We start from the raw sequence: 27,653 nt of genomic DNA on the forward strand, positions 1-27,653 counted from the left end.
CAGGTTGAACTGACCTGATTACTATTCCAAAAGGTGTCTGATCTCCTTGACTTGCTGGGTGGCAATGAAGATGCCCCTTCCCAGCCCCGGGGTCCTTCTGCTCCCGCTGGTGACCTGCTTACACTATTGGATGGCCTTGACATCCAAGGTGAGCTTTGCTATTGAGCCATGGATTGGTGATGGGAATTTAATAATTCTCCATTGCATTGCTTGTTTGATGTTGATCTTCTTTTTTTTTAACCGAACAGCCTGGTGTTGGCTTAGCGGTTAGGGTGCCGGCTTGGGATCCTAGGATCCTGGGTTCGAATCCCGATCGATCGCTGAATTAACGCCAGGGGGGTTGACTCAGCCTGTCATCCTCCTAGGTCGGCAAATTGAGTACCAGCTTGCTGGGATGAATGATCACGGTGTGTACCCCGATTTAGAATAGGTACACCGTATCCCTGCGCGTCGTAAGAGCGTGACAAAGGGTTGGCGTCAGGAAGGGCATCCGGCCATAAAAACATTGCCTCAAACAGGGAACCATGATTGTCATGGGTCCCGCAAGGCTAACCCCCGCTCTAGCGGGGAAAATGGCCTTAAAACGATCATCCATTCATTCATTCATTCATTCATTCATTCATTCATTCATTCATGCATTTCATTCAGTGTAATGCATGCTGAGGGTGAAGGGAGTTGGGAGATACTGCTACCTGGGATTGTGATTAAAACTGATATTCAATAACTGTTGATGCATAAATATAATTATTTTAATTTCAATTATATGTGCATAAATGCATAAAGCTGTCTCCCTCATAAAGATGCATAAATGCATAAAAGATGCATAAATATGTGCCAAACAGGAAATTAGAGCTGTCTCCCTCGACATATCACGTGCCTTCGACACGGTCTGGCACCCCGCTCTGCTCACCAAACTCTCCTCCTTTGGTATCCATGGAAATCTCCACGCATGGCTGGCGGACTTCCTCTCTAGTCGTCGTCAACGTGTGGCCCTGAATGGGTTTCTCTCATCTCCTCTTCCTGTTCAGGCTGGAGTTCCCCAAGGCAGTGTTCTGGGCCCCGTGCTTTTTCTGGTCTTCATCAATGATCTCTCTGACTCTCTTGAAAATCCTCTCTATCTCTTTGCTGATGACTCCACTCTGCCGCTCCATTCCTCTTCCCTCAGATCGGCAGTCTGCAGCCTCCTCACTCTCTGAAGACTTGAACAAAATCACAGACTGGTCAAACAAGTGGAACATGTCTTTCAATCCTGACAAATCTCACACTCTTACTTTGTCTCTCCGAAAAGATCGACTGGACAACCCTCCCATCTACTTTCTCAACAATCCTCTCCAAGAAGTTCTGTCGCTCAAGCTTTTGGGTCTCACTATCTGCCATGATCTTTCTTGGGAAAACCACATTTGTAAGCTGGCCTCCAAAGCCAGTCGCCGACTGGGCATCCTCCGTCGTGCGAAGTCCTTCCTCGGCACACCTGAGCTCCTCACCACATACAAGGCTTTCATCCGCAGCTCAATGGAATACTGTTCTCCCCTATGGGCCGGTGCTCCTGCCTCACACCTAGCTCGGCTTCACGCTGTTGAAACCAAAGCTTTCAGAATTATTGGAATCTCCCGCGATGAGCTATCTCTGAGGGCCTTTCACTCACTCACCGCAGGCAGGTAGGTGGTCTTTCTGTCTTCTACCGACTCCTCTCCGGCCTTGCACCCCCAGCTCTCTCTCTGTGCTCTGTCCCCCAAATATTCCTACAGGTCGCACAAGATCTGCCAGCAACCCTCTGATGGTTAAACTGCCGAAATCTCGGCTCTCTGCTCACCTTCACTCTTTCATTCCTCTTTTCTCCCGCCTCTGGAACAAACTCCCTCACTCCCTTCAATCCCACTCCTCCCTCCAGGTCTTTAAAACAGCTGTTCACCACCATCTCTTATCTTCCCCCATCCAAAACCTTGATCTTTTCTAACCCCGCTAATTCACCCCAGATCCACCTTGTTTGAAATTCCAACTTCTTTCCTGGAAGTCCTGGCAGTGTCCATATGTTTTATACCTCTCCCACCGCCCCCTTCCCATGCCCCCCCCCCCCCCCCCAAAGCCCTTGCCCTCTCTCAGATCTCTCGATGTATCCATGTCTCCATGTCCCTCGGTCCCTGCTCTCAAATGTTGTGTTTGTGTCCTTCCCCCTCTCTCCCCATCTTGTCTACCGCTCCCGATGTTATATGTTTTATGTGTCGGTTTGTCTTTCTGTGTGATTAATGTTCGCTCTTTCACGAGCCTCGATCTTGTATACAAAAAAAATAAAAAATAAAAATACAAGTTCTTTGATTTATTTATTTATTTATTTATTCCCCCCCCCCCTGTGCTCCAAGACCCATGGAGGAACTAGTACACGTAGTCTTAGGTAGGATAAGAACATGAAGAAATGATGCATTCCAAAGACACAAGTCAATAATAGACAAATAGTACATTACGTTATGTGGAATTTGAACCTGGGAATGCCAAACAGGCTAACATGAATAAATGGGGCTTATTTATATCTTGATTTTTATTACTACCTCCACCACCAAAGGTGGATGGAGGTTATGTTTTCACCCCTGTCTCTGTCTGTCTGTCTGTTTGTTTGTCTGTGAACAAGATATCTCAAAAAGTTGTGGACCGATTCTGACGAAATTTGGCAGAGTATGTGACAAGGACGAAATGATTAGATTTGGATCCGGCTCGTATAATTTTTTAAGCGATTATTCACCATTGGGAGATAGGGCCAAAAACTATACATACCAGGATGTCTCAAAAAGTTGTGGACGGATGATTTTGATTAAATTTGATTCTGTATTATGATTTTCTGGACTACTCTGGGATACAAAACGTAAACTGTTCACCTGGTGGAGGTATGCTGTCCACTGAGTGCCGTTCTAGTTTTAATCCTGCCTTCCCTGCTGCTCCTTTCTACTTTGCCATGGCAGCTCCTGCTTTAGGAACAGCATTCACACCTCAACCACCAACGTTCCTGCTGGATAACCTGGCATCCATTCCTTCGGATGCCTTCAATAATGCACATCCAGGTACGGGCTCAGTTGCACAGTCTGCACCATTAATGCAACCTGTGGATTTTCCAGTAGTTTCTGTGCAGGCAGGCCATTTTGATGAGGTTGCATTTGCTTTTTAATGATTCTTCTCAACCCCTCCCCGACATCCCCAAGAGAAAAATGTGTGTGACGACGTCACATTTCTCACAGTGACTTGTGGACTCGCAAATGCATAGGTGGCGTCACATGTTTCTTAACCAGCAGTGGGCAAGCCAATGCTGCCTCCACAAAATGTGCTTTTGTTTCCGCAGAAGTTTCGGAGTCTTTTGTGCATGCACGCGGATGTGCTTAAGCCAAAAGATGGGCAACGTACTGACAGTGCGGTGGCAGAAAAACAGCTGTACACAAACTAGCAAATGGATGAATCAAAGGGAAAAGAGAGAAGAGAAAAGAAAATTTGAGAGGGGAAAGGTAACCTGCGAGTAGTAATGCGTGTTGGTGGGGAGGGATAACACAGGTATAAATCATGGGTAGTGATGGAAGTTGACTTTAGTTGATGGTGTACTTGCATCTTGAAGCTCTGAGGCGCTCAGGGACGAGTGGAGTGTTACTTGTTCATGGAGGCAAGGATCAAAGCTGGAGCAAAGAAGTGTAGTGGAGGAGTATGTCAGGATTTTAGAGGGTTAGCATAGAGAGGGTTACTTGAAGAGCGCATGTGTACATCAGGTGTTGAGAGTTCAGAGGATTGAGAGCAAGACCACAGAGAGGCTGAAAACCTGTGTAATGAGAGAGCAACAGGCTATGTGTCTCTACTTCCTTATGAAAGCTTTTTTTTCTTTCTTGTATACAAGATCGAGGCTCGTGAAAGAGCTAACATTAATCACACAAAAAGTCAAACCGACACATAAAACACAAAATAAGTGGAGCGGTAGACAAGATGGGGAGAGAGGGGGAGGGACACAAACACAACATTTGAGAGCAGGGACATCGAGAGAAATGTGGGAGGGCGAGGGCTTGGAGGGAGGTGGGAGAGGTATAAAACATACGGACACTGCAAGGACTTCCAGGAAAGAAGTTGGAATTTCAAAAAAGTGGATCTGTGGTGAATTAGCTGGGGTAGAAAAGATCAAGGTTTTGGATGGGGGAAGATAAGAGCTGGTGGTGAACAGCTGTTTTAAAGACCTGGAGGGAGGAGTGGGATTGAAGGGAGTGGGGGAGTTGTTCCAGAGGCGGGAGAAAAGGGGAATGAAAGAGTGAAGGTGAGCAGATAGCCTAGATTTTGGCAGTTTAACCATAAGAGGGTTGCTGGCAGATCTCGTGCGACCTGCAGGAATATTTGGGGGCAGAGCACAGAGATAGCTGGGGGAGCAAGGCCGGAGAGGAGTCGGTCGAAGACAAAGAACACCTACCTGCCTGCGGTGAGTGAGTGAAAGGCCCTCAGAGTTAGCTTAATCGCAGGAGATTCCAATGATTCTGAAAGCTTTGGTTTCAACAGCGTGAAGCCGAGCTTGGTGTGAGGCAGGAGCACCAGCCCAGAGGGGGGAACAGTATTCCATTGAGCTGCGGATGAAAGCCTCGTATGTGGTGAGGAGCTCAGGTGTGCCAAGGAAGGACTTCGCACAACGGAGGATGCCCAGTCGATGACTGGCTTTGGAGGCCAGCTTGGAAATGTGGTTTTCCCAAGAAAGATCATGGCAGATAGTGAGACCCAAAAGCTTGAGCGACAGAACTTCTTGGAGAGGATTGTTGAGCAAGTAGAAGGGAGGGTTTTCCAGTCGGCCTTTTCGGAGAGACATAGTGAGAGTGTGAGATTTGTCAGGATTGAAAGACATGTTCCACTTGTGTGACCAGTCTGTGATTTTGTCCAGGTCTGCAAAGAGTGAGGAGGCTGCAGACTGTCGATCTGAGGGATGAGGAATGGAGCGGCAGAGAGTGGAGTCTTCAGCAAAGAGATAGAGAGGATTTTCCAGAGAGTCGGAGAGATCATTGATGAAGACCAGAAATAGCACAGGGCCCAGAACACTACCTTGGGGAACAAGCTGCCGATGAAGTTGAAAACTTTGGATTCCACAACATACACAAGAATGAGAGATGATGCGAAGCTCCCTATTTGGAGGAGCTACATAATTCATTTTGGAGTAACATCTCGTTCAACCCCTTCACCACCTGCCTCAAATCGTTTTAATTGTAACACTTCTGTAACCTTGGGCCTCCCCTTCGTGTTTGCCCTTCCCACTCCAGCCATCCCCCCTGTCGTGGCATACGAAAAGGGGGGCCTGCGGATCGACTTTGCGTTCGAGCGATCGAACACTAATCCCAATGTCACCATCATCACACTGCACGCAAGCAACTCTACGGATGCAGACGTATCTGACTTCGTGTTCCAGGCTGCCGTCCCAAAGGTAAGTGGCAATCGTCAAGTTCTTAGTTTGTGTGCTTTTCCTCATTTGGGGAGAAAGTACAATTGTTTTATTACTCATGTTGCGGCCATCGGCAAGAGCGTGTGAGTATTGCGATGATCACATCCGTGTTTTGTTTGTTGTAATAATAATAATAATAATTCATTTATTTTGTATAGCGCTTTTCAAGAAGCCCAAAGGCGCTTTGACAGAGTGGAAAACATAATGCATAACAATACATGAAAACAACAATTGCAAAAAGACAAGAATCAATAGGGAAATATTTAAAGCAAAAGGAGGGAGAAGGAGAAGAGATAGTCAGGGGTTAAATGCTGTGGGTTGAATGTTGAATGCAGTGTTGAACAGGTGGGTCTTTAGTGATGTTTTGAATGTGGTGAGTGAGGAGGAGTCTCTGATGGTGTGAGGTAGTGAGTTCCAGAGGGTGGGAGCAGCGATGGAGAAGGCCCTGTCCCCCCAGGATCTGAATTTGGTCCGGATGGAGGGGGTCAGGAGGTTGGTACCAGCAGAGCAGAGGTTGCGGGTGGGAGTGTGTCTGGAGAGGAGGTCAGCCAGGTAGGATGGGGCCAGGTTATGGAGGGCTTTGTATGTCAAGAGGAGGATTTTGTACTGGATTCTCTGGGGGATGGGGAGCCAGTGAAGCTTGTAAAGGACGGGGGTGGATGTGGTCACGGGTCCGGGAATGGGTGAGTAGACGGGCAGCGGAGTTCTGAATGTATTGGAGTTTATTGGTGATTTTTGAGGGTGAACCATAGAGGAGGCTATTGCAGTAGTCCAGACGGGAGGTGATGAAGGCGTGGATGAGGGTTTCTGCAGCCGTGGAGGAGAGGGATGAGCGGAGACGGGCAATGTTTTTCAGGTGAAAGAAGGCTGACTTTGTGATCTGTTTAGTGTATTTGTCGAAGGAGAGGGTTTGGTGAAAAGAACACCGCTCCTTTCATATTCCATCTCCAGGCGCTGCATGACGTCATCGCCGGCCACTGAAGGCGGCCCGGCGATGACGCGTGCTGAAAGGGGGAACTTGGTTTTCACTCCGGGTGTTTGTTTTCTTGTTTGTTTGTCCAGGCGATATCTCATCCAACCTTTGAGCTAGGAAGCTGAAATTTCGGCACAATAAGTGAGCAAGTGCGTTTTTGTTTTTTGATTAATAAATTGATCAATTACTTAATTATTATCGATTAAGAACTTATTTATTTCCCTTCTCTTCTGGGCAATATCTCAGGCACCTTTTGAGCTGGGAAGCTGATATTTGAACATGACAATGACCAAGTGATTTGGCTGTGAAGGCTATTTTTGATGTATTGATTAATCGATTAATTATTGAATTATTAGATTAATGACTAAAAATATATATTTCGTTACTGATTCGGATGAAATGGTGGTGGTTTATGTGTTCTATTAGCCAATTGATTAATTATTTAATTTTTTAATGATTATTATTTATTTATTTTCATTATTCATCATTTATTTATTTTTTATTTCATATTTTAATATTTTATATTTTTCATATTTCATATTTTATATTCATTCATATATTATTTTTTTTTGGGACTTCCGACTTCCCCTCGAGCGACGAGGCTTGCTTCGATCTCTCCACGGCATCAAAGTTTGAGTGTTTTCCCATTCGTGTCTTTGTCAAATTTCAGCTGGGTATTTTGTTGTGTATGTGTTATTGTGTGTTTCTATTTGGTTTTGGTTTTGTAGTTGTTGCAAATTTGTGTGTAATTAATCGTTTTTTTTGTTCGCGCCTCGTGCTTCATAGTATTTGCTTCATAGTATAGGTATTTGCTTCATAGCAAATACCTTCATAGTATTTGCTTGTTTCTTTGATTTTCTTTTCTCCCGCCGACCTCTCACAAACATCTTACCCTTTGTCCAGCGTTTTGAAAACAGAACAAACAAATAAACAAACAAACAAAAAAATTATATATTAATTCTTTCTCTCCTCCCGGACACGTGCTTGTTCGCTCTCCTCCTCGTCTCGACTTGTGCCCCGCCCCCTATATCTCGTTTTTTATTCCACCTCTGCTCCTCCTTTCTCAAATCCACGTTCTCACTTAGAGACGTTTCCCAGATTGTATTTCATGGTTTTGTTTAAATATTATTTAAATATGTTTAAACCGCAGCCGCGATGCTGATGCCGCCCTCCTCCCCCCCCCCCCCTTTCCCCCCACCCCCCCAGAACTTCCATGTTTTAAACGTTTCCCAGTGTATACCCTGGATTAGAATAGGTACACCGTATCCCTGCGTGTCGTAAGAGACAACTAAGAGGGTTTGCGTCAGGAAAGGCATCCGGCCATAAAAACATTGCCTCAAAAAGAGAACCATGACAATTACAACTACATATGGGCAGGGTACAGCCCGAAGTGGAGATCGGTTTCTGAGGTTTGGGACATGGAATGTAGGGACAATGACAGGGAGATCAGGAGAAGTGGTGGAAGTATTGGTCAGAAGAAGAGTGGACATATGTTGTGTGCAAGAGAAGAAATGGAAGGGAAGTGGTGTGAGAATGGTGAAGGGTAGGCAGGGACAGAAATACAAGTTTATGTGGCAAGGGTGCCTGGAGGGTGTGAATGGTGTTGGTGTCCTGTTTTCTGAGGAGTTTGTAGACAGTGTGGTGAGTGTGACTAGAGTGAGTGATAGGTTGATGATGGTGAAAATGATGATTGGAAAGCTCTTGGTGAACGTCATCTCGGGATATGCTCCGCAGGTTAGTCGAAGCGATGAAGAGAAGGACAAGTTCTGGTGTGCGATAGAGAAGCTGATGGAAAACGTGAAAGATGAGGAAGTTGTTGTGGTAGGAGGAGACCTAAATGGACATGTGGGAAGGAGTATGGATGGTTTTGACGGAGTTCATGGGGGTTACGGATATGGTGTGAGAAATGGAGAAGGTGAAAGGATTTTGGAGTTTGCTGATGGAGCTGATTTGTTGATTTGTAATACTCAGTTCCAGAAAGAGGATAATAAGCTTGTTACATACACGTCAGGTGGGTCGACGACAACCGTTGACTACCTGATGGTGCGCAGGCGAGATAGGGGGCACCTCCGGGACACAAAGGTGATCCCGGGGGAGGAGGCTGTTTCACAGCACCACTTGGTTGTCTGCGACCTAAGGGTGAAAGGTGCGAGGAGAGCTCGGCGGGTGAAGTACCAACCGAGAATGAAGGTGTGGAGGTTGAAAGAGGTGACAGTAAGGGAGGCATTAAAAGAGAGGCTGAGTAGGGTCGAGGATGATGTGGTTGAGCTTGAAAGTGGTTGGATGTCAATGAAAGCTAGTCTGTTGGGAGCCGTTGGTGAGTTATGTGGATGGACAAAAGGACCACCGAGGCACTCGGAAACATGGTGGTGGGATGATGAAGTTGGAAAGAGGATTGACGAGAAGAGGAAGAAGTTCAAGGAGTGGCAGAAGGCGAAGGGTACGGGAGCAGAAACAGCAGAGCATGAAAGTTATAAGGCAGCCAGGGAGGCTGCAAAGAAAGAGGTAGCAAAGGCGCAGGTCGCATGTAGGAAAATGTTCGGAGAACGCTTGGATTCGGAAGAGGGTCAGAAAGCAGCATTCAGGATTACAAAGCAGATAGCGAAAGAGAGGTGTGATGTGATGGGGGTGAGTTGCTTGAAGGATGAAGTGGGACAAATCGTTGTCGACCCAGACGGAATTAAAGGAAGATGGAAAAGAAATATGGAAATGCTGTTGAATACAGAGAATGAATGGGATGGCCGGCAGAGAGTTTTAGGACCGGCAGAGAAGATAACTGAGAAGGAAGTTGAGGAAGCGATAAAAGCAATGAAGGGTAGAAAAGCGGGAGGGCCGACGGGAGTTGTGGGAGATATGTTGAAGGCAGCAGGAAGTTGGGGTGTGAAGAGAATGACAGAGATCTGTAATCTGGTGGTGAAAGAAGGCCGCATTCCAGTGGATTGGGAACTGAGTACCCTCGTCCCTCTATACAAGGGGAAAGGTGACCCTCTAGAGCAGGGGTCGGCAACCTTAGGCACGCGTGCCACCATTGGCACGCGGCAGCGCAATCATTGGCACACTGGCGAAAGCAGTGCCCTCTCCGCTGCATGCCAAATCACTTCTTGAACAGCCATTGGCTGTTGTGCGTGTTGCACTATAATAGTATTCCGGTGTGATTGTGCAGGGTGATGAGGTAGATGGATCAGAGCAGAGTCACCATTCCAATTCCAAATTCTTTCACTGGAATAATAATCAAAGATGCACAACATGAGATGCCAGCCTGGCGCATTCAAACACAATATTCGCGGCAACAGGATGTGCTGTAAGAACAGTGGTGTTGTTCACAGCAGATGGTCCGAGGCTGCATCTCCACTCATTATTATTATTCGGACTGGTTTCTGAGTTTTAATATTAATCTCATCATTATTCTGAATTGTATAATAATCGTAGATATAAAATAGGAGATGTAGGCTTGGTGCCTTCCGATACGCCGTTCATGGCAACCTGAGGTGCTGTAAGAGCAACTGTTGTTAACATCCGGTGGTCAGCGGTTGCATCTCCACTCTTTATCATTCAGGCTGCCTTCTGCGTTTTAATATTAATCTCGTCATTATTTTGAGTTTTTTTTATGGGGTGGTAGTAATGAAAATGGGGGTAGTAGTTTTTCTCGTAACACGCGGCCTGTCTTATTTAGTTTGATTGACGGTACGGCCTCCCGCTCACATTTACCACAGGAATTGCAGTGAAGCGGTTCAGGTTCGGTAAAAAAAAACACCTTTAGAGGCCATTTTTCCCCACAAGCGGGGGTTGGCCTTTTTCGGGGACCGTGGTTGTTGTTGTTTTTTGGTCCCCTTTTTGAAGCAATGTTTTACGGCCGGATGCCCTTCCTGCCGCCAACCCTGTTTGTCGCCTTTTTACGACACACAGGGAATTACCAGTGAACTGGTACTCAAGGTTCGGTAGATGTTCGGTAAATGTTTCTTTAAAATGTTGTTGCAATGCATATGGCCTATATGGATGGAATAAAATTCCATGTCTGTTGGAAATATTTTTTTGATGTGGTGTCATAATTAAACTTAATGTTGAACTTAATGTTGATATGGCACACGAATTAACAAGAACATTTCAAACTGGCACTTCATGTCAAAAAGGTTGCCGACCCCTGCTCTAGGGTGTGGCTCGTACCGAGCGATAAAGTTATTGGAGCATGGAATGAAGGTATTGGAAAGGGTGTTGGAGAGGAGGATAAGGAAGAAAGTGAAGATCGACGAAATGCAGTTTGGATTTATGCCAGGAAGAGGAATGACAGACACGCTTTTCATTGTGAGGCAGTTGCAGGAGAAGTACATGGAGAAGAGGAAGAAGTTGTTTCTTGGGTTTGTTGATCTGGAGAAAGCATTCGATAGCGTTCCACGTGAAGTATTGACATGGGCATTGAGGAAGTTAGGAGGGGAGGAATGGTTGATCAGAGTAGTGATGGCAATGTACAAAAGAGCGCGCACAGCTGTAAGGACGAAGGACGGGAACAGTGGTGAGTTTGAGGTGAAGGTGGGAGTGCATCGGGGGTCGGTACTAAGTCCACTACTATTTGTAGCTGTGATGGAGGTGCTGGCTCAGAACGTAAAGGAGGGTTTACCGTGGGAGTTGTTGTATGCAGATGATCTGGTGTTGATTGCGGAAAGTATGGATGGACTGAAGGAAAAGATGAACAAGTGGAAGGAATGTATGGAGACAAAAGGTCTGAAGGTGAATATCGGAAAGACGAAGGTGATGGCAAGTGGTAAAGCATGTGGTGAGGTGGAAAGAACTGGGAAGTGGCCCTGTGCTGTGTGTAGGAAGGGTGTTGGAGTGAACTCCATTCAATGTACAATGTGCGCTGAGTGGGTTCATCAAAAATGTAGTGGTCTGAGAGGGTCATTAACCAGTGTGGCAGGCTACATTCAAATGTAAGGTGTGCACAGAGGGAGCTGCAGATGGAGGAAGTGTTGAGTTTGATCTTGGAGACGGCGTGAAGCTGGAAGGTGTGAAAACATTTTGCTACCTCAGAGGCATGCTGAATGGAGAAGGTGGATCAGACTCGGCAACGGTTGCTAGAGTGAGATGTGCATGGAAGAAGTTTCGGGAACTGAGTGGCGTGCTGATGAGGGGAGTGTAGTTGAAGCTGAAGGGAAAGGTGTATGCTGCATGTGTGAGAAGTGTTTTGATTTATGGGAGCGAGACATGGGTAATGAACGTAGAGCAGCAACGAAGGTTGGAAAGGGTGGAAATGTGAATGGTTCGACGGATGTGCGGAGTATCGTTGAGAGAGAGGAAGACAAATGATGTATTGCGAAAGATGATTGGAATAGAGCCTGTGATTGATGCTGTGAAGAGGAACATGTTGAGATGGTTTGGTCATGTGTTGAGGAAGGATGAAAGTGACTGGTTGAGAAGAGTGATGGAAATGAATGTAGAAGGAAGTCGAGGACGGGGAAGACCGAGAAAGACTTGGCTAAAGATGGTGGAAGAAGAAATGCGGGCAAGGAGGTTAACAAGGGGAGATGCAGAAAATAGGGCAAAATGGAGAAGATTGTCATGGGGACCGCAAGGCTAACCCCCGCTCTAGTAGGGAAAATGGCCTTTAAAATGCATATTGTTGTTGTTGTAGCATTTATTTATTTTCTTTCTCATCTGGGAAATATCTCGGGCACCTTTTTAGTTAGGAAGCTGATATTTGGACATGACAATGACCAAGTGATTTGGCTGTGAAGGGTATTTTTGATTTATTGATTAATCAATTAATCGATTAATTATTTTTGATTTATCAAGTAATCATTTATTTATTTATTCGATTAATTAATTATTTAATTACTTTTCTGAACGTTACAGCTTTGGATGAAATGCTGGCGGTTTACGTATGCTATCAGCCAATTGATTAAGAAATTATTATTTTACGATTGATGTTTATTTACTTTAATTATGCAATTAATAAATTATTGTACACCTCTCCCTCCTAATATCATCTCTATGTGTTGTACGGCGGCATCGCCAGGCGCTGAAGGTGCCCCGGCAATGCCGCATGCTGGAGGATATTTATTTATTTATTTGGCATGGGGCGGTGTACTTTGAATGCATCTGTACTTGTTTTGTTCTTGTTTTTTATGTCTGTCGGCAGAATAACTGAATTAGGGTGGCGGCAATCGCAAAGTTTGGCACAGCGTTACATATCGTGAATGTCTCGGACGAGTATAACTTTGACAATGGCAATTATAGATGGCCACTGTTGAGTTATTCTGCCGACAAACAGACAAACACACAGACGTGTTGATTGCAATACTCGAGTGCCAAGCAGAGATAGGAAGCACATCAAAGGGAGGTGCTGACTCACGTTGTTATATTCCTCTTCAAAGAAGTCACAGTTGCCTTGTCAATTTCGTTTAAACTTTACATACATTCTCATGGGCTGGTCATCGGTACAAAATAGATTTTTTTCCCACTACCTGCAGCCCTCCTCCATCTTTCCCACTCCCCAAGGATGGAGATATGACGCTTAAGTTCGAGTATAAGTTAATACTTGTGTAGCTTTGTTGGTGCCTTTTTTTAAATGATCACTTCTCCCTTGGAGAAAAACAAACAAACCGCAATTCCTGTGGTAATACTAATTTCCAGTGAAACTCACATACTAAAATACAAGAAACGCTCGTTCATTACATACTGTATGTGAATAAAATAATATCCACTTCACCTTCACACACCTGTGTCAGGCCTGTTATAGTTCATCAAATCACGAAAAAACATGATGACTTTTTCGAAGACAAACATCACAATGTGAGTCAGAACCTCCCTTGAGTGCATGCTTTCTATTTGTTTATTTTTGTTTGTTGAATAAAATTATTTATCAAAAGGTTTGTTGTTCAACTTGTAACACGGGGCAAATCAAGATGGACTTGTATTAATTAGCATGTTAATCATTTTTTTTAAACTTTTTTGTTTAGCATTGATCTCGAGCTCGTGGAGCAATTTGTACGTGAATTGTTTACAGGACGACGACATTGGTAGACCCCAGTTTGCTATTGCAAATTACAAGGTTATTGGTTGATAATGGATACACTTGGGAGATTTTATCCTGGTTTCCTTCTCCTCCACACCCCTTCCAGCATGGACCAGGGTTCAAATGGAATTTTAAAGGGACATAATCACAATATCTTTAGAAGAGATACGTTTTAGAGGAAGATATCCCTGACCCATTAGCACAAAAAAATTTGGGTGAATAATAAGCCAGATAATGGTGTTTTCAAACGGACTCATTTTCATTTTCAAGATGCCGATGTGCCAAGCTTTTAATTGTTCTAATTGTCAAGAAATTTGCCCACAGAAGTGTTTTATTAATTTATTTATTTTGCATGCCTGACCCACAAAAAGATTGTCAACGTTGTGCTTTGTGGTTTAAAGAACCTTGGAACGACCAAACATCAACAACATCAAATCAACATCAAAACATATGTTCATTTAAAATATCATGTTGTTTGTGAGGACCACTTCGAGAAATCTGACCATTTGATCAATGGGCAATAAGCCTCACTACCTGGGCAACAACCCTCAGAAGTTGCTGAAACACGATGCCATACCGACACTTTTCAGCCACAAATCCTGCACAGTACCCCCTTTTGCTGTTGCTCTGTGCAGGTTGTGACACTTTTCTCATTTTGATTCCAAGCCTGCCCATCACTTCGCTGACTGGTTTAATCAAAGGACAGAGACATTGGTGTTTCTCCCAACCCACCCGCCCCCACCCCACCCCTCCTCCCCTCCCACCCCTCCCCCCCCTCCCACCACTCATTCACCCAAAAACCCCTCTCCCCCCTTCCCAGCAGCAGTTTCAATAGTTAGACCACTGTGGTGAAGTAGTAAAAAAAATGAGGCGGGTAAAATGAAACTATACGACAGTCAGTTGAGGCTATGAAGTAGCCGAACTTGAAGGCTAAGCCATAGCGACTGTGAAGCCGTGCTGCGGGCCAATTTGGACAGGACAACATTATGGAAGACTGCGCGGTGCAGGCTTCACGAAGGCAACAGCACATCATCCAAGATGTGAGGGATCTATGGCTCACTCCTGGGACATCGTCCATATGTGGACATATAGACATCGCCCGTGGACACGTAGGAGACATCTCAATGTATTAAGTAGGGAAACTGGAGCTAAAGGTTGTTTATGTGTCTTCACACGGGTGGGGTGGGGTGGGGGGGTGGAGCGGTGTTATCTTGATAGGGGTTAAGTTCGTTTTCCCCAGTCTGTGATTGTTCCCTGTGATTTTTCCCTACGTTTTTACAATCATTTACAAGGCCGGCCATGCAAAACCATCTATTAACCCACCATAACCGGCAGAATTTCTGACTGAAGCCGAACATTCTCGATCGATGGCTAAACCCCGCCCACCAACCGAGTAAGGAAAAAGGCCACGCCCCGAGGTTCGTCATTGGTCTAGCAAGACCATGGGGCGATTCGACGGAGCTCAGCGATTGGAGATAGTGACGTTAGAGAGAGAAGGTTTGAGAGCAGGAAGAAGAAGACTCTCTCTCTCTCTCTCTCTTGCTATTTTGTCTCTCGGATGGCTGTGACCCGCGTGCGCTTGTGAAGTGTTATTGGAGCCTTTGTGGAACTTTTGAATAGTCAAAGGAGGAAGTGTTGCTGGTCTGTGGTGCTCTTCGGGGGAGCTGGGGGCCATGTTGTCCTGGCTGGCCTGGGATTGGGCGGGAGACGTTTGGCTGCCTGCTGCATGGCTCGGTGTGCTTGCGTGATTGACAGTGCCATTTTTGGGTGCTTCGACGCGTGGTCCTCTCGTCGACCGGCTCCACCAAAGTGCTCGTCGAGAGCATAGCTAAGTTCCGGCTGACAAGAAAGAACATTTATTTTATTTTTCTTTCCTCTTGTCTGTATTTGTGTCTGAGTGGAGACGTCTCGAAGTAGGATTTATTTTACCTCAACCTTTATTTTGCCAGCCTGGTGTTGGCTTAGCGGTTAGGGTGCCGGCTTGGGATCCAAGGATCCTGGGTTCGAATCCCGGTCGATCGCTGAATTAACGCCAGGAGGGTTGACTCGGCCTGTCATCCTTGTGAGGTCGGCAAATTGAGTACCAGTTCACTGGTAATTCCCTGTATGTCGCAAGAGGCGACTAACAGGGTTGCCGGCATGAAGGGCATCCGGCCATAAAACATTGCTTCAAAAAAAGTGGACCACGGTGCCCAAAAAAGGCCAACCTCTGCTGTGCGAGGAAAAATGGCCTCAAGGTGGTTCTTCTTCTTTAACCTTTATTTTGCCGTGCTTGACTGTTATTAAATCATTATTGTGTTGCATTTTATGTGCCGTGTTTCTTTGTTGTGGGTTTCGGGAATCAACCCATGTGTTTTGTCCAGGTAAGCACCTTGTTTGCTTCACCCGCGCGTGATGGACCAACTGCCACTTTCGGCTACACGCCTCGGAGTTAAAACCGTTACGGCAATTCCTCATCCAGAGGTGTTAATCGCGGGGCAGACAGAACAATAAGTAAGTCTCGCCCAGGTATCGACGGTTATGCTGCAATGGCACAATACTAGCCAGTAGGCCAGGCGGACAGCGCTGCAAGCTGAAGACCGAAAAGCTGAAAGCAATAATATCCCAAACAATCAATGACTTTTTATTTTTAGGTCATCTCATCTCATCTCGTAAAGGAGGGTTTACCGTGGGAGTTGTTGTATGCAGATGATCTGGTGTTGATTGGGAAGAGTATGGATGGACTGAAGGAGAAGATGAACAAGTGGAAGGAATGTATGTAGGCAAAAGGTCTGAAGGTGAATATCGGAAAGACGAAGGTGATGGCAAGTGCTAAAGCATGTGGTGAGGTGGAAAGAACTGGGAAGTGGCCATGTGCTTTGTGCAGGAAGGGTGTCGGAGTGAACTCCATTCAATGTACAATGTGCGCTGAGTGGGTTCAACAAAAATGTAGTGGTCTGAGAAGGTCCTTAACCAATGTGGCAGCTACATTCATGTGTAAGGTGTACACAGAGGGAGCTGCAGATGGAGGAAATGTTGAGTTGTATATTGGAGACGGCGTGAAGCTGGAAGGTGTGAAAACATTTTGCTACCTCGGAGACATGCTGAATGGAGAAGGTGGATCAGACTCGCAACGGTTGCTGAAGTGAGATGTGCATGGAAGAAGTTTTGGGAACTGAGTGGCGTGCTGACGAGGAGGGGAGTGTCGTTGAAGCTGAAGGGAAAGGTGTATGCTGCATGTGTGAGAAGTGTTATGATTTTTGGGAGCGAGACATGGGTAATGAACGTAGAGCAGCAACGAAGGCTGGAAAGGGTAGAAATGCGAATGGTTCGGTGGATGTGTGGAGTATCGTTGAGAGAGAGAGGAAGACAAATGATGAATTGCGAAAGATGATGGGAATAGAGCCTGTGATGTAGGCTGTGAAGAGAAACAGGTTGAGATTGTTTGGTCATGTGTTGAGGCAGGATGAAAGTGACTGGCTGAGAAGAGTGATGGAAATGAATGTAGAAGGAGGTAGAGGATGGGGAAGACCGAGAAAGACTTGGCTAAAGGTGGTGGAAGAAGAAATGCGGGCAAGGGGGTTAACAAGGGAGATGTAGAAAATAGGGCAAAATGGAGAAGATTGTCATGGCCCGCAAGGCTAACCCCTGCTCTAGTGGGGGGGGTGGGGGGTTACCCCCTGAAACTTTGGATCCCTATCCAAAGTCAACAGAGCCAACAGTTTACCAACTGATTGCTCTGAAACTCGATAGAGCCATTCTACTCAATGGTCCGCCGGATCGCCCAGTCTTAAATTTAGAATTTTTTATTTCGGAACAGGGGGTCGGGGTGGTTCTGTGCGGTGGGTGGGGGGAAATCAGCAACGGCCTACAACCTCAAGGCATGACTGTTAGTCCAGATGAGGCTATTTTATTACTTGGAGAGAAAGGAGAAGAGCCCTTTTGATCATATATCTTCATGGGAGATAAATGGTTTCTTGCAAAAATCATCAAAAAGAAATGTGTCGGGTTGACTGACCATGAGTGGCGGTGTTGGGGGGGAGGGAGGGAAGCGAGAGCAGTACCTCTACTATACTCGCTGAATATAATGTCGGGGTAGTATCTACGTTACTAGTGGACTGTCTCTACTCAACTAGCGATATCAACAAAGTTGCAAAGGATAATATTGTGGAAAAAATAGTTAAAATAAAAAGGCTTGGCCGTCTTTGTATTTCAGCATTATGTCTCCGAACCGTAGAGGGTCGTGATTGGGGCCTTGTAGGATTTGGTGTTGAAAAGTCCGGCATCGTGTTTCAGCAATTTCCGAGGCTCGTTTCCGAGGTCGCGAGTATGTTCATTAAATAAAAACGCTGACGGCCTGAAGTGCCGTGAAGTGGTCTTCTCAAACAACACAATATTATGAATGAGCATACGTTTTGATGTTGAATTTGGTCGTTCCTAGATTTTTCAACAACAAAGCATAACGTTGACAGTCTTTTTGTGGGTCAGTGATGTAAAAAAAACTTTTGTGGGCAAATTTCTCGACAATTGGAACAGTTAAAAGCTTGGCACATCGATATCTTAAACGCCAGAATAACTTGTGATGATTCTGATGAAACGCAGACGGATGTGTCCATCAATTGAGTTGTGCACCCATGACGTCATGCGAATAGACCGAAGTGACTAATTTGCATTTGCATAACGGAAGTGAAAATAATTGCGATTTTAAAACATGATTATCTGGCTTATTATTCCTCCAAATTTTCGTTTGTGCTAATGGGTCAGGGATGTCATCCTCTAAAACATCTCTTCAAAAATTTCATGATTGTATTCCTTTAACGGATCAACCCATTAATTACCAAGTTGCTTCATCCAACAGTTATGTCATTGCTCCCAGCTCGATCCTTGGCATTTTGTAATAATAACCCGAATGGAGTTCAGTCAAGCTTGTCTGCTCATTGAATTGATGTCCCTGCCCTCAACCTGATCTTCTCCATGTGTCTGTCGCAGACTTTCCAGCTGCAGCTTCTCTCACCGAGCAGCAACGTGATCCCAGCCAAGAACAGTGGTGGTATTTCACAAGTCATAAAGGTTCTCAACCCACAGAAGGTATTTCTTTTTTGTTCAATGCCTGATTTGCTTCACCTCCTTGATAATTAATTTATTGTGCAGTTTGTGTTGGGGGAAGACTCTAACCAGGGCTTTTTGAAGGGGTGCAGTGAAACAGTGGTATGACCAAGAACAGATGCTTGTAAGGAAGAGTTGCCAATGATGCTTGGTCAAAGGGATCCATCTTTATTGTCCCCCGCCCCTCCGACAAGGTCGGAGACGGGGGACATTGGCACGTGCTCGTTTACATCCCGTAGTTTCTGTAAGGTGGTAGTTACCTGCTTGTCATACAGAAACTATGGGATGTAAACCTCACAAAACACGAATGGGACACGTTGAGACCAAACGACTCCGTCATTCCACGCTTCTACAGGTTACCAAAGATTCACAAGATCTATGTCCCACTACGACCCATCGTGGCCCTCCAAGGAGCACCCACCTACAATCTCGCTAAGTGGCTTTTCCACCGACTCAAACACTTGACAACACATTCAGCACACAATGTAAAGAACGCCAAAGATTTTATCAACCGAATCAGAAATGTCCGCATCGATAGTGATGAAATAATGATTTCATTCGCCGTGGTTTCATTATTTCCATCCATACCCGTCGAATTAGCAACGCAGACCTCAGAACAATACATCAACAACGACCAAGAACTAGCGAGCAACAGCCGCCTCAGCTCTGGTCATCTCATGACACTCATTCAACTCTGCCTCAAATCAATGTACTTTGTATTCGACCGCACCATATATCATCAACATGAAGGAACCCCGATGGGCTCTGCCATCTCAGGGCTCATCGCCGAATTGGTGATGCAACGCTTTGAAGATCTAACACTACATGGTGAGCCTTCTCCGAGGTTGTGTCTGCGGTACGTTGATGATGCATTCGTGGTCATGAAGAAGGCGGATGTTGACCGTTTCCACAAAGATAAATTCAACATGACCAGCAATACTATTCACATGTGAAGTAGAACAAGCTGGGTCTCTACCATTCCTGGATGTACATCTTTCCAGGGACGGAAACGGCAAGCTACACACACAGGTGTACCGTAAATCTACTAACATAGACAAAGTATTAGATTACCCTAGTGGCCATCCCACCTGCCACAAAATAAGTTGTGTTCTCAGCTTAGTAGAACCACCTTTGGAGGCCATTTATCCCCGCAGAGCAGGGATTGGCCTTTTTCGGGCACCGTGGTCCCCTTTTTGAAGCAATGTTTTACAGCCGGATGCTCTTCCTGCTACCAACCCTGTTAGTCGCCTCTTGCGACACACCGGGAATTACCAGTGAACTGGTACTCAATTTGCCGACCTCGGAAAGATGACAGGCTGAGTCAACCACCCTGGCGTTAATTCAGAGATCGACCGGGATTCAAACCTCGGATCCCAAGCCTCACCCTAACCACTAAGCCAACACCAGGCTGTGGCTTAGTAGATCATGCAAAAACACACTGCAGTGATCATGTACAACGCCGGATGGAAATGCTGCACGTCACTCAACTACTGCGAGAAAACCACTCCCCAAATGAATTTAACAAATCTTGTCGCCGGAAATCCAACAACAACAACAATCCAACCACACCTCCACGCACGGTGGCGCTTCCATACATAGAACACACTTCTGAAACCACAAGCCGCATTCTACGCGAGTCCAACATCAACTTCACCTACAAACCACAAACATCCTTACGAGCACAGCTGTCAAGGCCAAAAGACCAGGTGAACAAATTTGACAGAATGTCATCCACAACATAAAATGTGAAGATTGTGAAGCCAATTATGTGGGCCAAACGCTTAACCACAAGACTAACTGAACACCAACGTGCTGTAAGACGACAAGACAGGTTGTCATTGGTTGTGACACACATATACACACACACACCAACACACATTCTCATGGAATCAGACCACCATCCTTGGCATAGGTTCTTTGAGAGTGAACCGCGAGATTATCGAGGCCTGGTACTCTGATGAAAACTCCATCAACCGACACATCGACTTACATCCCACATACAGACTTTGCATTTACAAACTTGTCATTTAATATGGAATATATTTTTTTCCTTGACTTGGGTTTACTTTCTGAACTCGGTATATCAATCTGGTGAGTTTCTTTTACGCTTCGGTGATTTCTTTGTTTAAAGAACCATGTCACTGATTGTCTGTCGCAGCAAGAAGTCAATAACAGGATTATATCACAGGTGGCGTGACAAAATGTACGGACAGGTACATTTGACGATTAGCTTCACAATCGGGTATATAAGGGTTGTTGCGTTCTGTATTAGTGGAAAACAACTGCTGCACGTCTACAAAAGTTATTGCCGCTTCCCCTGGAGATGGTCCGTCAACTCGACAATGCTGTTTGTCATTTAGTGGTGGCTTTACGAAATTCCGGCATGAAACAGCGTGCTATTGCTCGGCAGTATGGCATCACTCAAGGTCAGGTGTCAAAGATCCTGAAACGAAATGCTCAGAGGGGTGTCCCTACTCCAATACCGAGGTCTGGACGTCCCCGAAGAACCACAAGGAGGGATGACCACCAGCTGCACCGGTTAGTCTGCAATGGCCGTACCAAGTCAGCTAATCGGCTTAGGGCTGAGTGGCAGCAGCTGACAAATGTGCCTGTATCCAGAAGGCTAGTCAACCAACGACTGGTTCAATCAGGCTATCGTGCCAGGCATCCCCAGAGAAAGCCACGTCTGACCAGACAACACCGCCAGCGCCGATTGCAGTGGCCAGAGAGCACCGCCAATGGCAGCCAGGACACTGGAATCACGTGATCTTCAGTGACAAGTCTAGATTTCTGGTCTATCGTCAATATGGCCTCGTCCGAGTGCACAGACAAGTGCATGAAGCCTACAGCGAAGATTGTATAGTGCCAAGAGTCCAAGCTGGAGGTGGTGGGGTGACCGTTTGGGCTGCTTTTCATGCAGGGGGCAAAACTGACCTGGTTGTTCTGAATGGAAACCTGAACCAGTTCAAGCACAGGGCCATTCTGGAAGAAACATTGCTTCCATTTGTTCGTGCAGCCTTTCGAGGAAACTTTGTCTTCCAAGATGACAATGCACGGCCTCGTCGTGCTCGCATGATCCAACACTTTCTTGCTGACCGTGGTGTAGAGCATATGGAGTGGCCTGCCATGTCCCGGATATGAATCCGATAGAGAACTTGTGGGCAGAATTAACGCGTCAAATCGACAACTGGGACCAGCAGCCTGCCTCTGTGCGTGAATTGCAGCAGGCTATTGTCACTGCATGGCAAGCGATTCCTGTCCAAACCTTGGCAAATCTCGTGAACAGCATGCCTCAACGTGTACGTGCTCTCCTGAATGCTCGTGGGGGTTACACGAAGTACTGAACTGTAATTTTACTGTCCGTAATCCCAGTCGTAATTTAACTTTTGTTTTTGTTAAAAAAAATTTTTTGGCGAATGTGCAAAATAAAGAGATACTTCTGGAAAACGCACAGAAGTTTAACACAGTACTGTCCGTGAATTGAGTTCGATATCAGTTTACATCACTTTCAAGGATCAATTTATTTGCTTCAAAATGTCAAATAGTGGTTTTTGTTTCTTTTAAAGGTCACATTCACAAAATCTAGAATAATTTCAACATAATTCCAATGAACTTTTGGTTCTAAGTCATCTTGAAAAGTAAGTTCACCCCCACAAAAAAAATATTCCATATTAAATGCCAAGTCTGTAATATGGAATTTTTTTTTTGTGGGGGTGAACTTACTTTTCAAGATGACTTAGAACCAAAAGTTCATTGGAATTATGTTGAAATTATTCTAGATTTTGTTAATGTGACCTTTAAAAGAAACAAAAACCACATTTGACATTTCGAAACAAATAAATTGATCCTTGAAAGTGATGCAAACTGATATCGAACTCAATTCATGGACAGTACTGTGTTAAACTTCTGTACGTTTTCCAGAAGTATCTCTTTATTTTGCACATTAGCCAAAAAATTTTTTAACAAAAGTTAAATTATGTCTGGGATTACGGACAGTAAAATTACAGTTCAGTACTTCTTGTAACACCCACGAGCATTCAGGAGAGCACGTACATGTTGAGGCATGCTGTTCACGAGATTTGCCAAGGTTTGGACAGGAATCGCTTGCCATGCAGTGACAATAGTCTGCTGCAATTCACGCACAGAGGTGGGCTGCTGGTCCAAGTTGTCGATTTGACGCGTTAATTCTGCCCACAAGTTCTCTATCGGATTCATATCCGGGGACATGGCAGGCCACTCCATATGCTCTTCACCACGGTCAGCAAGAAAGTGTTGGATCATGCGAGCACGATGAGGCCGTGCATTGTCATCTTGGAAGACAAAGTTTCCTCGAAAGGCTGCACGAGCAAATGGAAGCAATGTTTCTTCCAGAATGGCCCTGTACTTGAACTGGTTCAGGTTTCCATTCAGAACAACCAGGTCAGTTTTGCCCCCTGCATGAAAAGCAGCCCAAACGGTCACCCCACCACCTCCAGCTTGGACTCTTGGCACTATACAATCTTTGTTGTCGGCTTCATGCACTTGTCTGCGCACTCGGACGTGGCCATCTTGACGATAGACCAGAAATCTAGACTCGTCACTGAAGATCACGTGATTCCAGTGTACTGGCTGCCATTGACGGTGCTCTCTGGCCCACTGCAATCGGCGCTGGCGGTGTTGTCTGGTCAGGCGTGGCTTTCTCAGGGGACGCCTGGCACGATAGCCTGCTTGAACCAGTCGTTGGTTGACTAGCCTTCTGGATACAGGCACATTTGTCAGTTGCTGCCACTCAGCCCTAAACCGATTAGCTGACTTGGTACGGCCATTGCGGACTAACCGGTGCAGCTGGCGATCATCCCTCCTTGTGGTTCTGTGGGGACGTCCTGGCCTCGGTATTGGAGTAGGGACACCCCTCTGAGCATTTCGTTTCAGGATCTTTGACACCTGACCTCGAGTGATGCCATACTGCCGAGCAATTGCACGCTGTTTCATGTCGTAATTTCGTAAAGCCACCACTCCATGACAAACAGCATTGTCGAGTTGACGGACCATCTCCAGAGGAAGCGGCAATAACTTTTGGAGACGTGCAGCAGTTGTATTCCACTAATACAGAACGCAACAACCCTTGTATACCCGACTGTGAAGCCAATCATCAAATGCACCTGTCTGTACATTTTGCCGCGCCACCTGTGATATAATCCTGTTGTTGACTTCTTGCTGCGACAGACAATCAGTGACATGGTTCTTTTAACAAATAAATCACCAAAGTGTAAAAGAAACTCACCAGATTGATATTCTGAGTTAAGAAAGTAAACCCAAGTCAATAAAAAAAAAAATTCCATATTAAATGCCAAGTCTGTATATATTGTTACGGATCGCGGATTAGATGTTATTTACCGAGCGGTGGTATTGCCGCGACCTAACAATTCCCCCCGATTCCACCCGACGTTGACCAAATCGCGCTATGCTAAATCAATGATTTAGAAAGGACACAACGACTGGGATAAATGAAACGACACAAGGGGTACAGTTCTCAAGACCTCCGGAGGAGGATATAATTGGTGGTGGAGAAAAGGGGTAGATTACAAGGTAAGGAGGTAAAGACACAGAAGAGATAGGCACTTAGACACAATCTTATCGAGCCCAGACAGACCACAGACAAACGGAAGAAGACTGACTTACACAGGGATTGATGGCAGGGAAGGACAGGCAGTCGATAGCACAAGGTGCACCTTGGCTCAGGGACAGGATACAGCTCAGTCTTTGGGAGGTCTCTCGGCGCTCGGAGGGTGCGTCCTTTCTCCTTCAGCTCTGCGTGCATCTTACGTCACCTCCCTTATTCCTGCGCATGCTCAGCGGGGAGTGACACGCCCTCGGCTCGTTGGCTCCGCCCCAGATGGGATCGGTCCGCCGCTTCTATTGGGTGCGGGGGTTACCGGGCTCCGCCCTTGACGAGGAGCTGACAGCGAGCCCCTACCTGGTAACCCCGTCGAGCACATGCTCGATGGCGGCTCGTTGGAAAGGCATGGTGCACTCCCAACACCCCCTACCAACCAAGCCGGAGTGAGGACGCACACTCCCCGCGCCGCCGCCGTTGTTGTTGTTGTTGTTGTTGTTGTTGAACCGTGAGGAAGAGCTGCGGGGAGGTATTGGGAGGTCCTAAACTTCCTAACGGTGCCATACAATCACATTCTGGTGCAACGAAGAGTCAGAATTAATGGAAACGAGTCCTTAACTGACATAGACTAAGAATAACTAGCAAGATGTCCTATAGTTGTCTACATGAGATGCGGTGGACCTGGGTGCGACATTTAATGGGGGAAATAGGGGAAGGTCGGGTCTACAGAGTGTTGTTTACAGAAAATGGGACTAGGGAATGGGGGATTGGGGATAGTTGGGAAGTATTGAGGAAATAGGGGAATATTTACAAGCGGATATGGATGGATGTAAATCCCATATCCGCAACAATATATAGCATGATGTCTCAAAAGTCATGGACGTGTTGTGGCAAATCGTGGTGGATGTATTGGTGAGGTGACAAGAAGAAGCTGATACGATTTTGGTTCCGGTCCGGATGCTGTTCCGGCCAATCAGCAGGATACAAAACGTAACCCGTTCAGCCTGGTGGAGCTATGTGCTCCACCAAGTGCATTTCGGGTTGTTTGTATTATTTTGCCGAGTCCAGTACCTCGGAACTCTTGTTCTGCTTGTCCTTTTGAAAAAGCCAACTTGTTTGTAATAACAATGCATGACAATATGGGTGTCAGTCTTGTGTGGGTTGTTCAATATACCAGTCGGTTATCATTAGCTTGTTTCCTTTTAACGACTGACCTTCCCCCCTCCGTTTTCCCCAATCACCACAGCAACAGCTAAGAATGCGTCTACGCTTGACATACACGCACCGTGGTGCATCCATGCAGGAGATTGGAGAAGTGAACAACTTCCCACCGCAGTCGTGGCAGTGAAGGCCAGCACCTGCGCACCCGTCCATTATGCTCTGACTGGTACAGAGTTTGTCATTTATTTTCTGGGAAGTTTGTGTCATCGACTTCAGCACGTGTGGCCGAGTTTGCCGGCAGCTCATAGCTTGGGTCTTGGCGGAGGGCCGAGCCGCTGTTCTCGGCCTTCAAGGTCACCTCTGACCTGTGGTTTTCTTCCACGTCGGATGTCCAAAGCTATTATGTGAAGTCTGAGCCTGAGCTGCAAGTTACTGTGGCTTTTTGATTTCTTGAAATTGTAAATCCCATGCTTGGTTTTCTTTTATACCCACTGGCTCTTCATCCCTCCCTTTTCCCCACCCCACCTTTTCAACCAAACCCCAAGAAGTCTTCTCTCGATTAGCTCATCTTTCCCACTTCCCTCCTCGTGGCTTTCCACCTTTTGAGCCTTAACCGACGACTCTTGACAAAACCCCTTTTGCACGGTTGTTCCAAGTCGGGGCAATAGTATAACTCTGGCTGTTTGCTGAAGGATCAGCGAGCAGTGCGGGTTTTTTAAAACATAGCTCTCCCACTCCTCCCAATTCCAAGTTATTTTTCTCCCCCCCCCCCGCCCCCCAATATTTACTGCAATTCATTACTGTACCCAAAATGTTTCGCAAGCGTCAGGAGGTCTCTCCGTACCATGTCCGACAAATGTATGTGGTGGGGGAAGACTGGTGATCTGAGGCTGGCGATGCAGGCGAGCTCAGTGCAATGTTTGATTCTCATTTTCTTTTTCTGGCTTTGATGTAATTTTTTTTTTTTTTTTTTGTAAATTTATGGCCACCTGCATATTTTCCTTATTTTGTTTTTGTTTTGGTCCGTCTGAGTCGCGTTAATTTAGTTTGTTCTGGATCCAAGTCATGCATTTGACAGATCTACTCTTTCTCATTTGGAGAAGCAAATTGAACGCCGGTAAGCTGCTTCACCGCCGGGTAGGGGGACGGGACTTTCATGGATGGAACACCACCTGCCCGCCTCGCCGTGCCAGGCCAGTTAAATCGCCCGCTGGCCGTGCACGTTCAAACATCGGTGCGGTCCCCCCCCCATGCAGCACCTTCTGAGACGTCAAGCTCCTTCCTTTGGCGGGCGTCGTGTCTGTGACCGAAACATTTCCCGGAGGTTTAAAACGGATTCCCAGAAGTCTCTTCCAGAGCTGAGATTTAATGTTCTGTATTATACTTGGTGTACGCTTTTGAGAAAAGTGAGATAGAGACAGAGAGAGAGAGACAAAAGAGTTATTTGAATAGATGTTAATAATTACGTGAAGCTACTGCTATATATGTATTTTCTTTTGCCTTGGATTTTGCAACTGGTATGTTTTGGCGTTCGAAGAGAGGTGTGATTGAATGGGGTTGGAGGGATGATGTATTTTACAGATCGTTACCATTATGCTGTGGATTTGCCACAAGAAATAAAAATACATTTATGAACCCTGTATGTATGTGGTTTTAAAGCTCGTCGAGGCCCAGGGATTTCAACGATTGATTTATCTTCCGAAGCCTTTATCCTCCCTTTACACAAATTTATCTGCCATTGATACAGTACACGTGTACAGGAGGGGCTGGGGTGCTGTTTGGGGGTGGGGGGTGAAGGGGGGGGGGGAGATGGGGGATGTTGAGGAGGGAGGGTGCCTGGTGGTCGGGATTAGGTCCCCCTGAATACTATCGAGAAGGGGACAGGAATTCAAAGGAAAAAGTGAAAGGTAGTGTTTACGTTATACATGATGCCATTAAAAACTGCTTATGTAATAAATTTATATTGGGCAAACAAGTGGAACATGTCTTTCAATCCTGACAAATCTCACACTTTTTTTTTTTTTTTTTTTTGTATACAAGATCGAGGCTCGTGAAAGAGCGAACATTAATCACACAAAGACAAACAGACACACAAAACAAATAACATCGGGAGCGGTAGACAAGATGGGGAGAGAGGGGGAAGGACACAAACACAACATTTGAGAGCAGGGACCGAGAGACATGGAGACATCGAGAGAACTGGGAGGGAGAGGGCTTTGGGGGGGGAGGCATGGGAAGGGGGGGGGGGTGGGAGAGGTATAAAACATATGGACACTGCCAAGACTTCCAGGAAAGAAGTTGGAATTTCAAACAAGGTGGATCTGGGGTGAATTAGTGGGGGTAGAAAAGATCAAGGTTTTGGATGGGGGAAGATAAGAGATGGTGGTGAACA

The 27,653-nt window shown here is 45.9% G+C and overlaps 1 protein-coding gene across 3 annotated transcripts in view; it reads left to right on the forward strand.

The window, feature by feature from the left end:
- The window catches only part of AP1G1 (adaptor related protein complex 1 subunit gamma 1), an 89,104-nt gene extending 62,208 nt beyond the window's left edge, over positions 1 to 26,896 (forward strand). For all 3 annotated transcript variants that reach the window (XM_078778684.1, XM_078778682.1, XM_078778683.1), the window contains exons 18-22: positions 34 to 148; positions 2,955 to 3,053; positions 5,259 to 5,419; positions 18,388 to 18,486; positions 25,347 to 26,896. In XM_078778684.1, the coding sequence (XP_078634810.1) occupies positions 34 to 148; positions 2,955 to 3,053; positions 5,259 to 5,419; positions 18,388 to 18,486; positions 25,347 to 25,448 (576 nt within the window). In that variant the 3' untranslated portion in view covers positions 25,449 to 26,896. The remainder of the gene's footprint in view (positions 1 to 33; positions 149 to 2,954; positions 3,054 to 5,258; positions 5,420 to 18,387; positions 18,487 to 25,346) is intronic.
- The last annotated feature ends 757 nt before the right edge of the window (positions 26,897 to 27,653 follow it).

The sequence above is a fragment of the Myxine glutinosa genome, chromosome 5, assembly GCF_964187855.1.
Source record: "Myxine glutinosa chromosome 5, kmMyxGlut1.1, whole genome shotgun sequence".
Lineage (NCBI taxonomy): Eukaryota > Metazoa > Chordata > Myxini > Myxiniformes > Myxinidae > Myxine > Myxine glutinosa.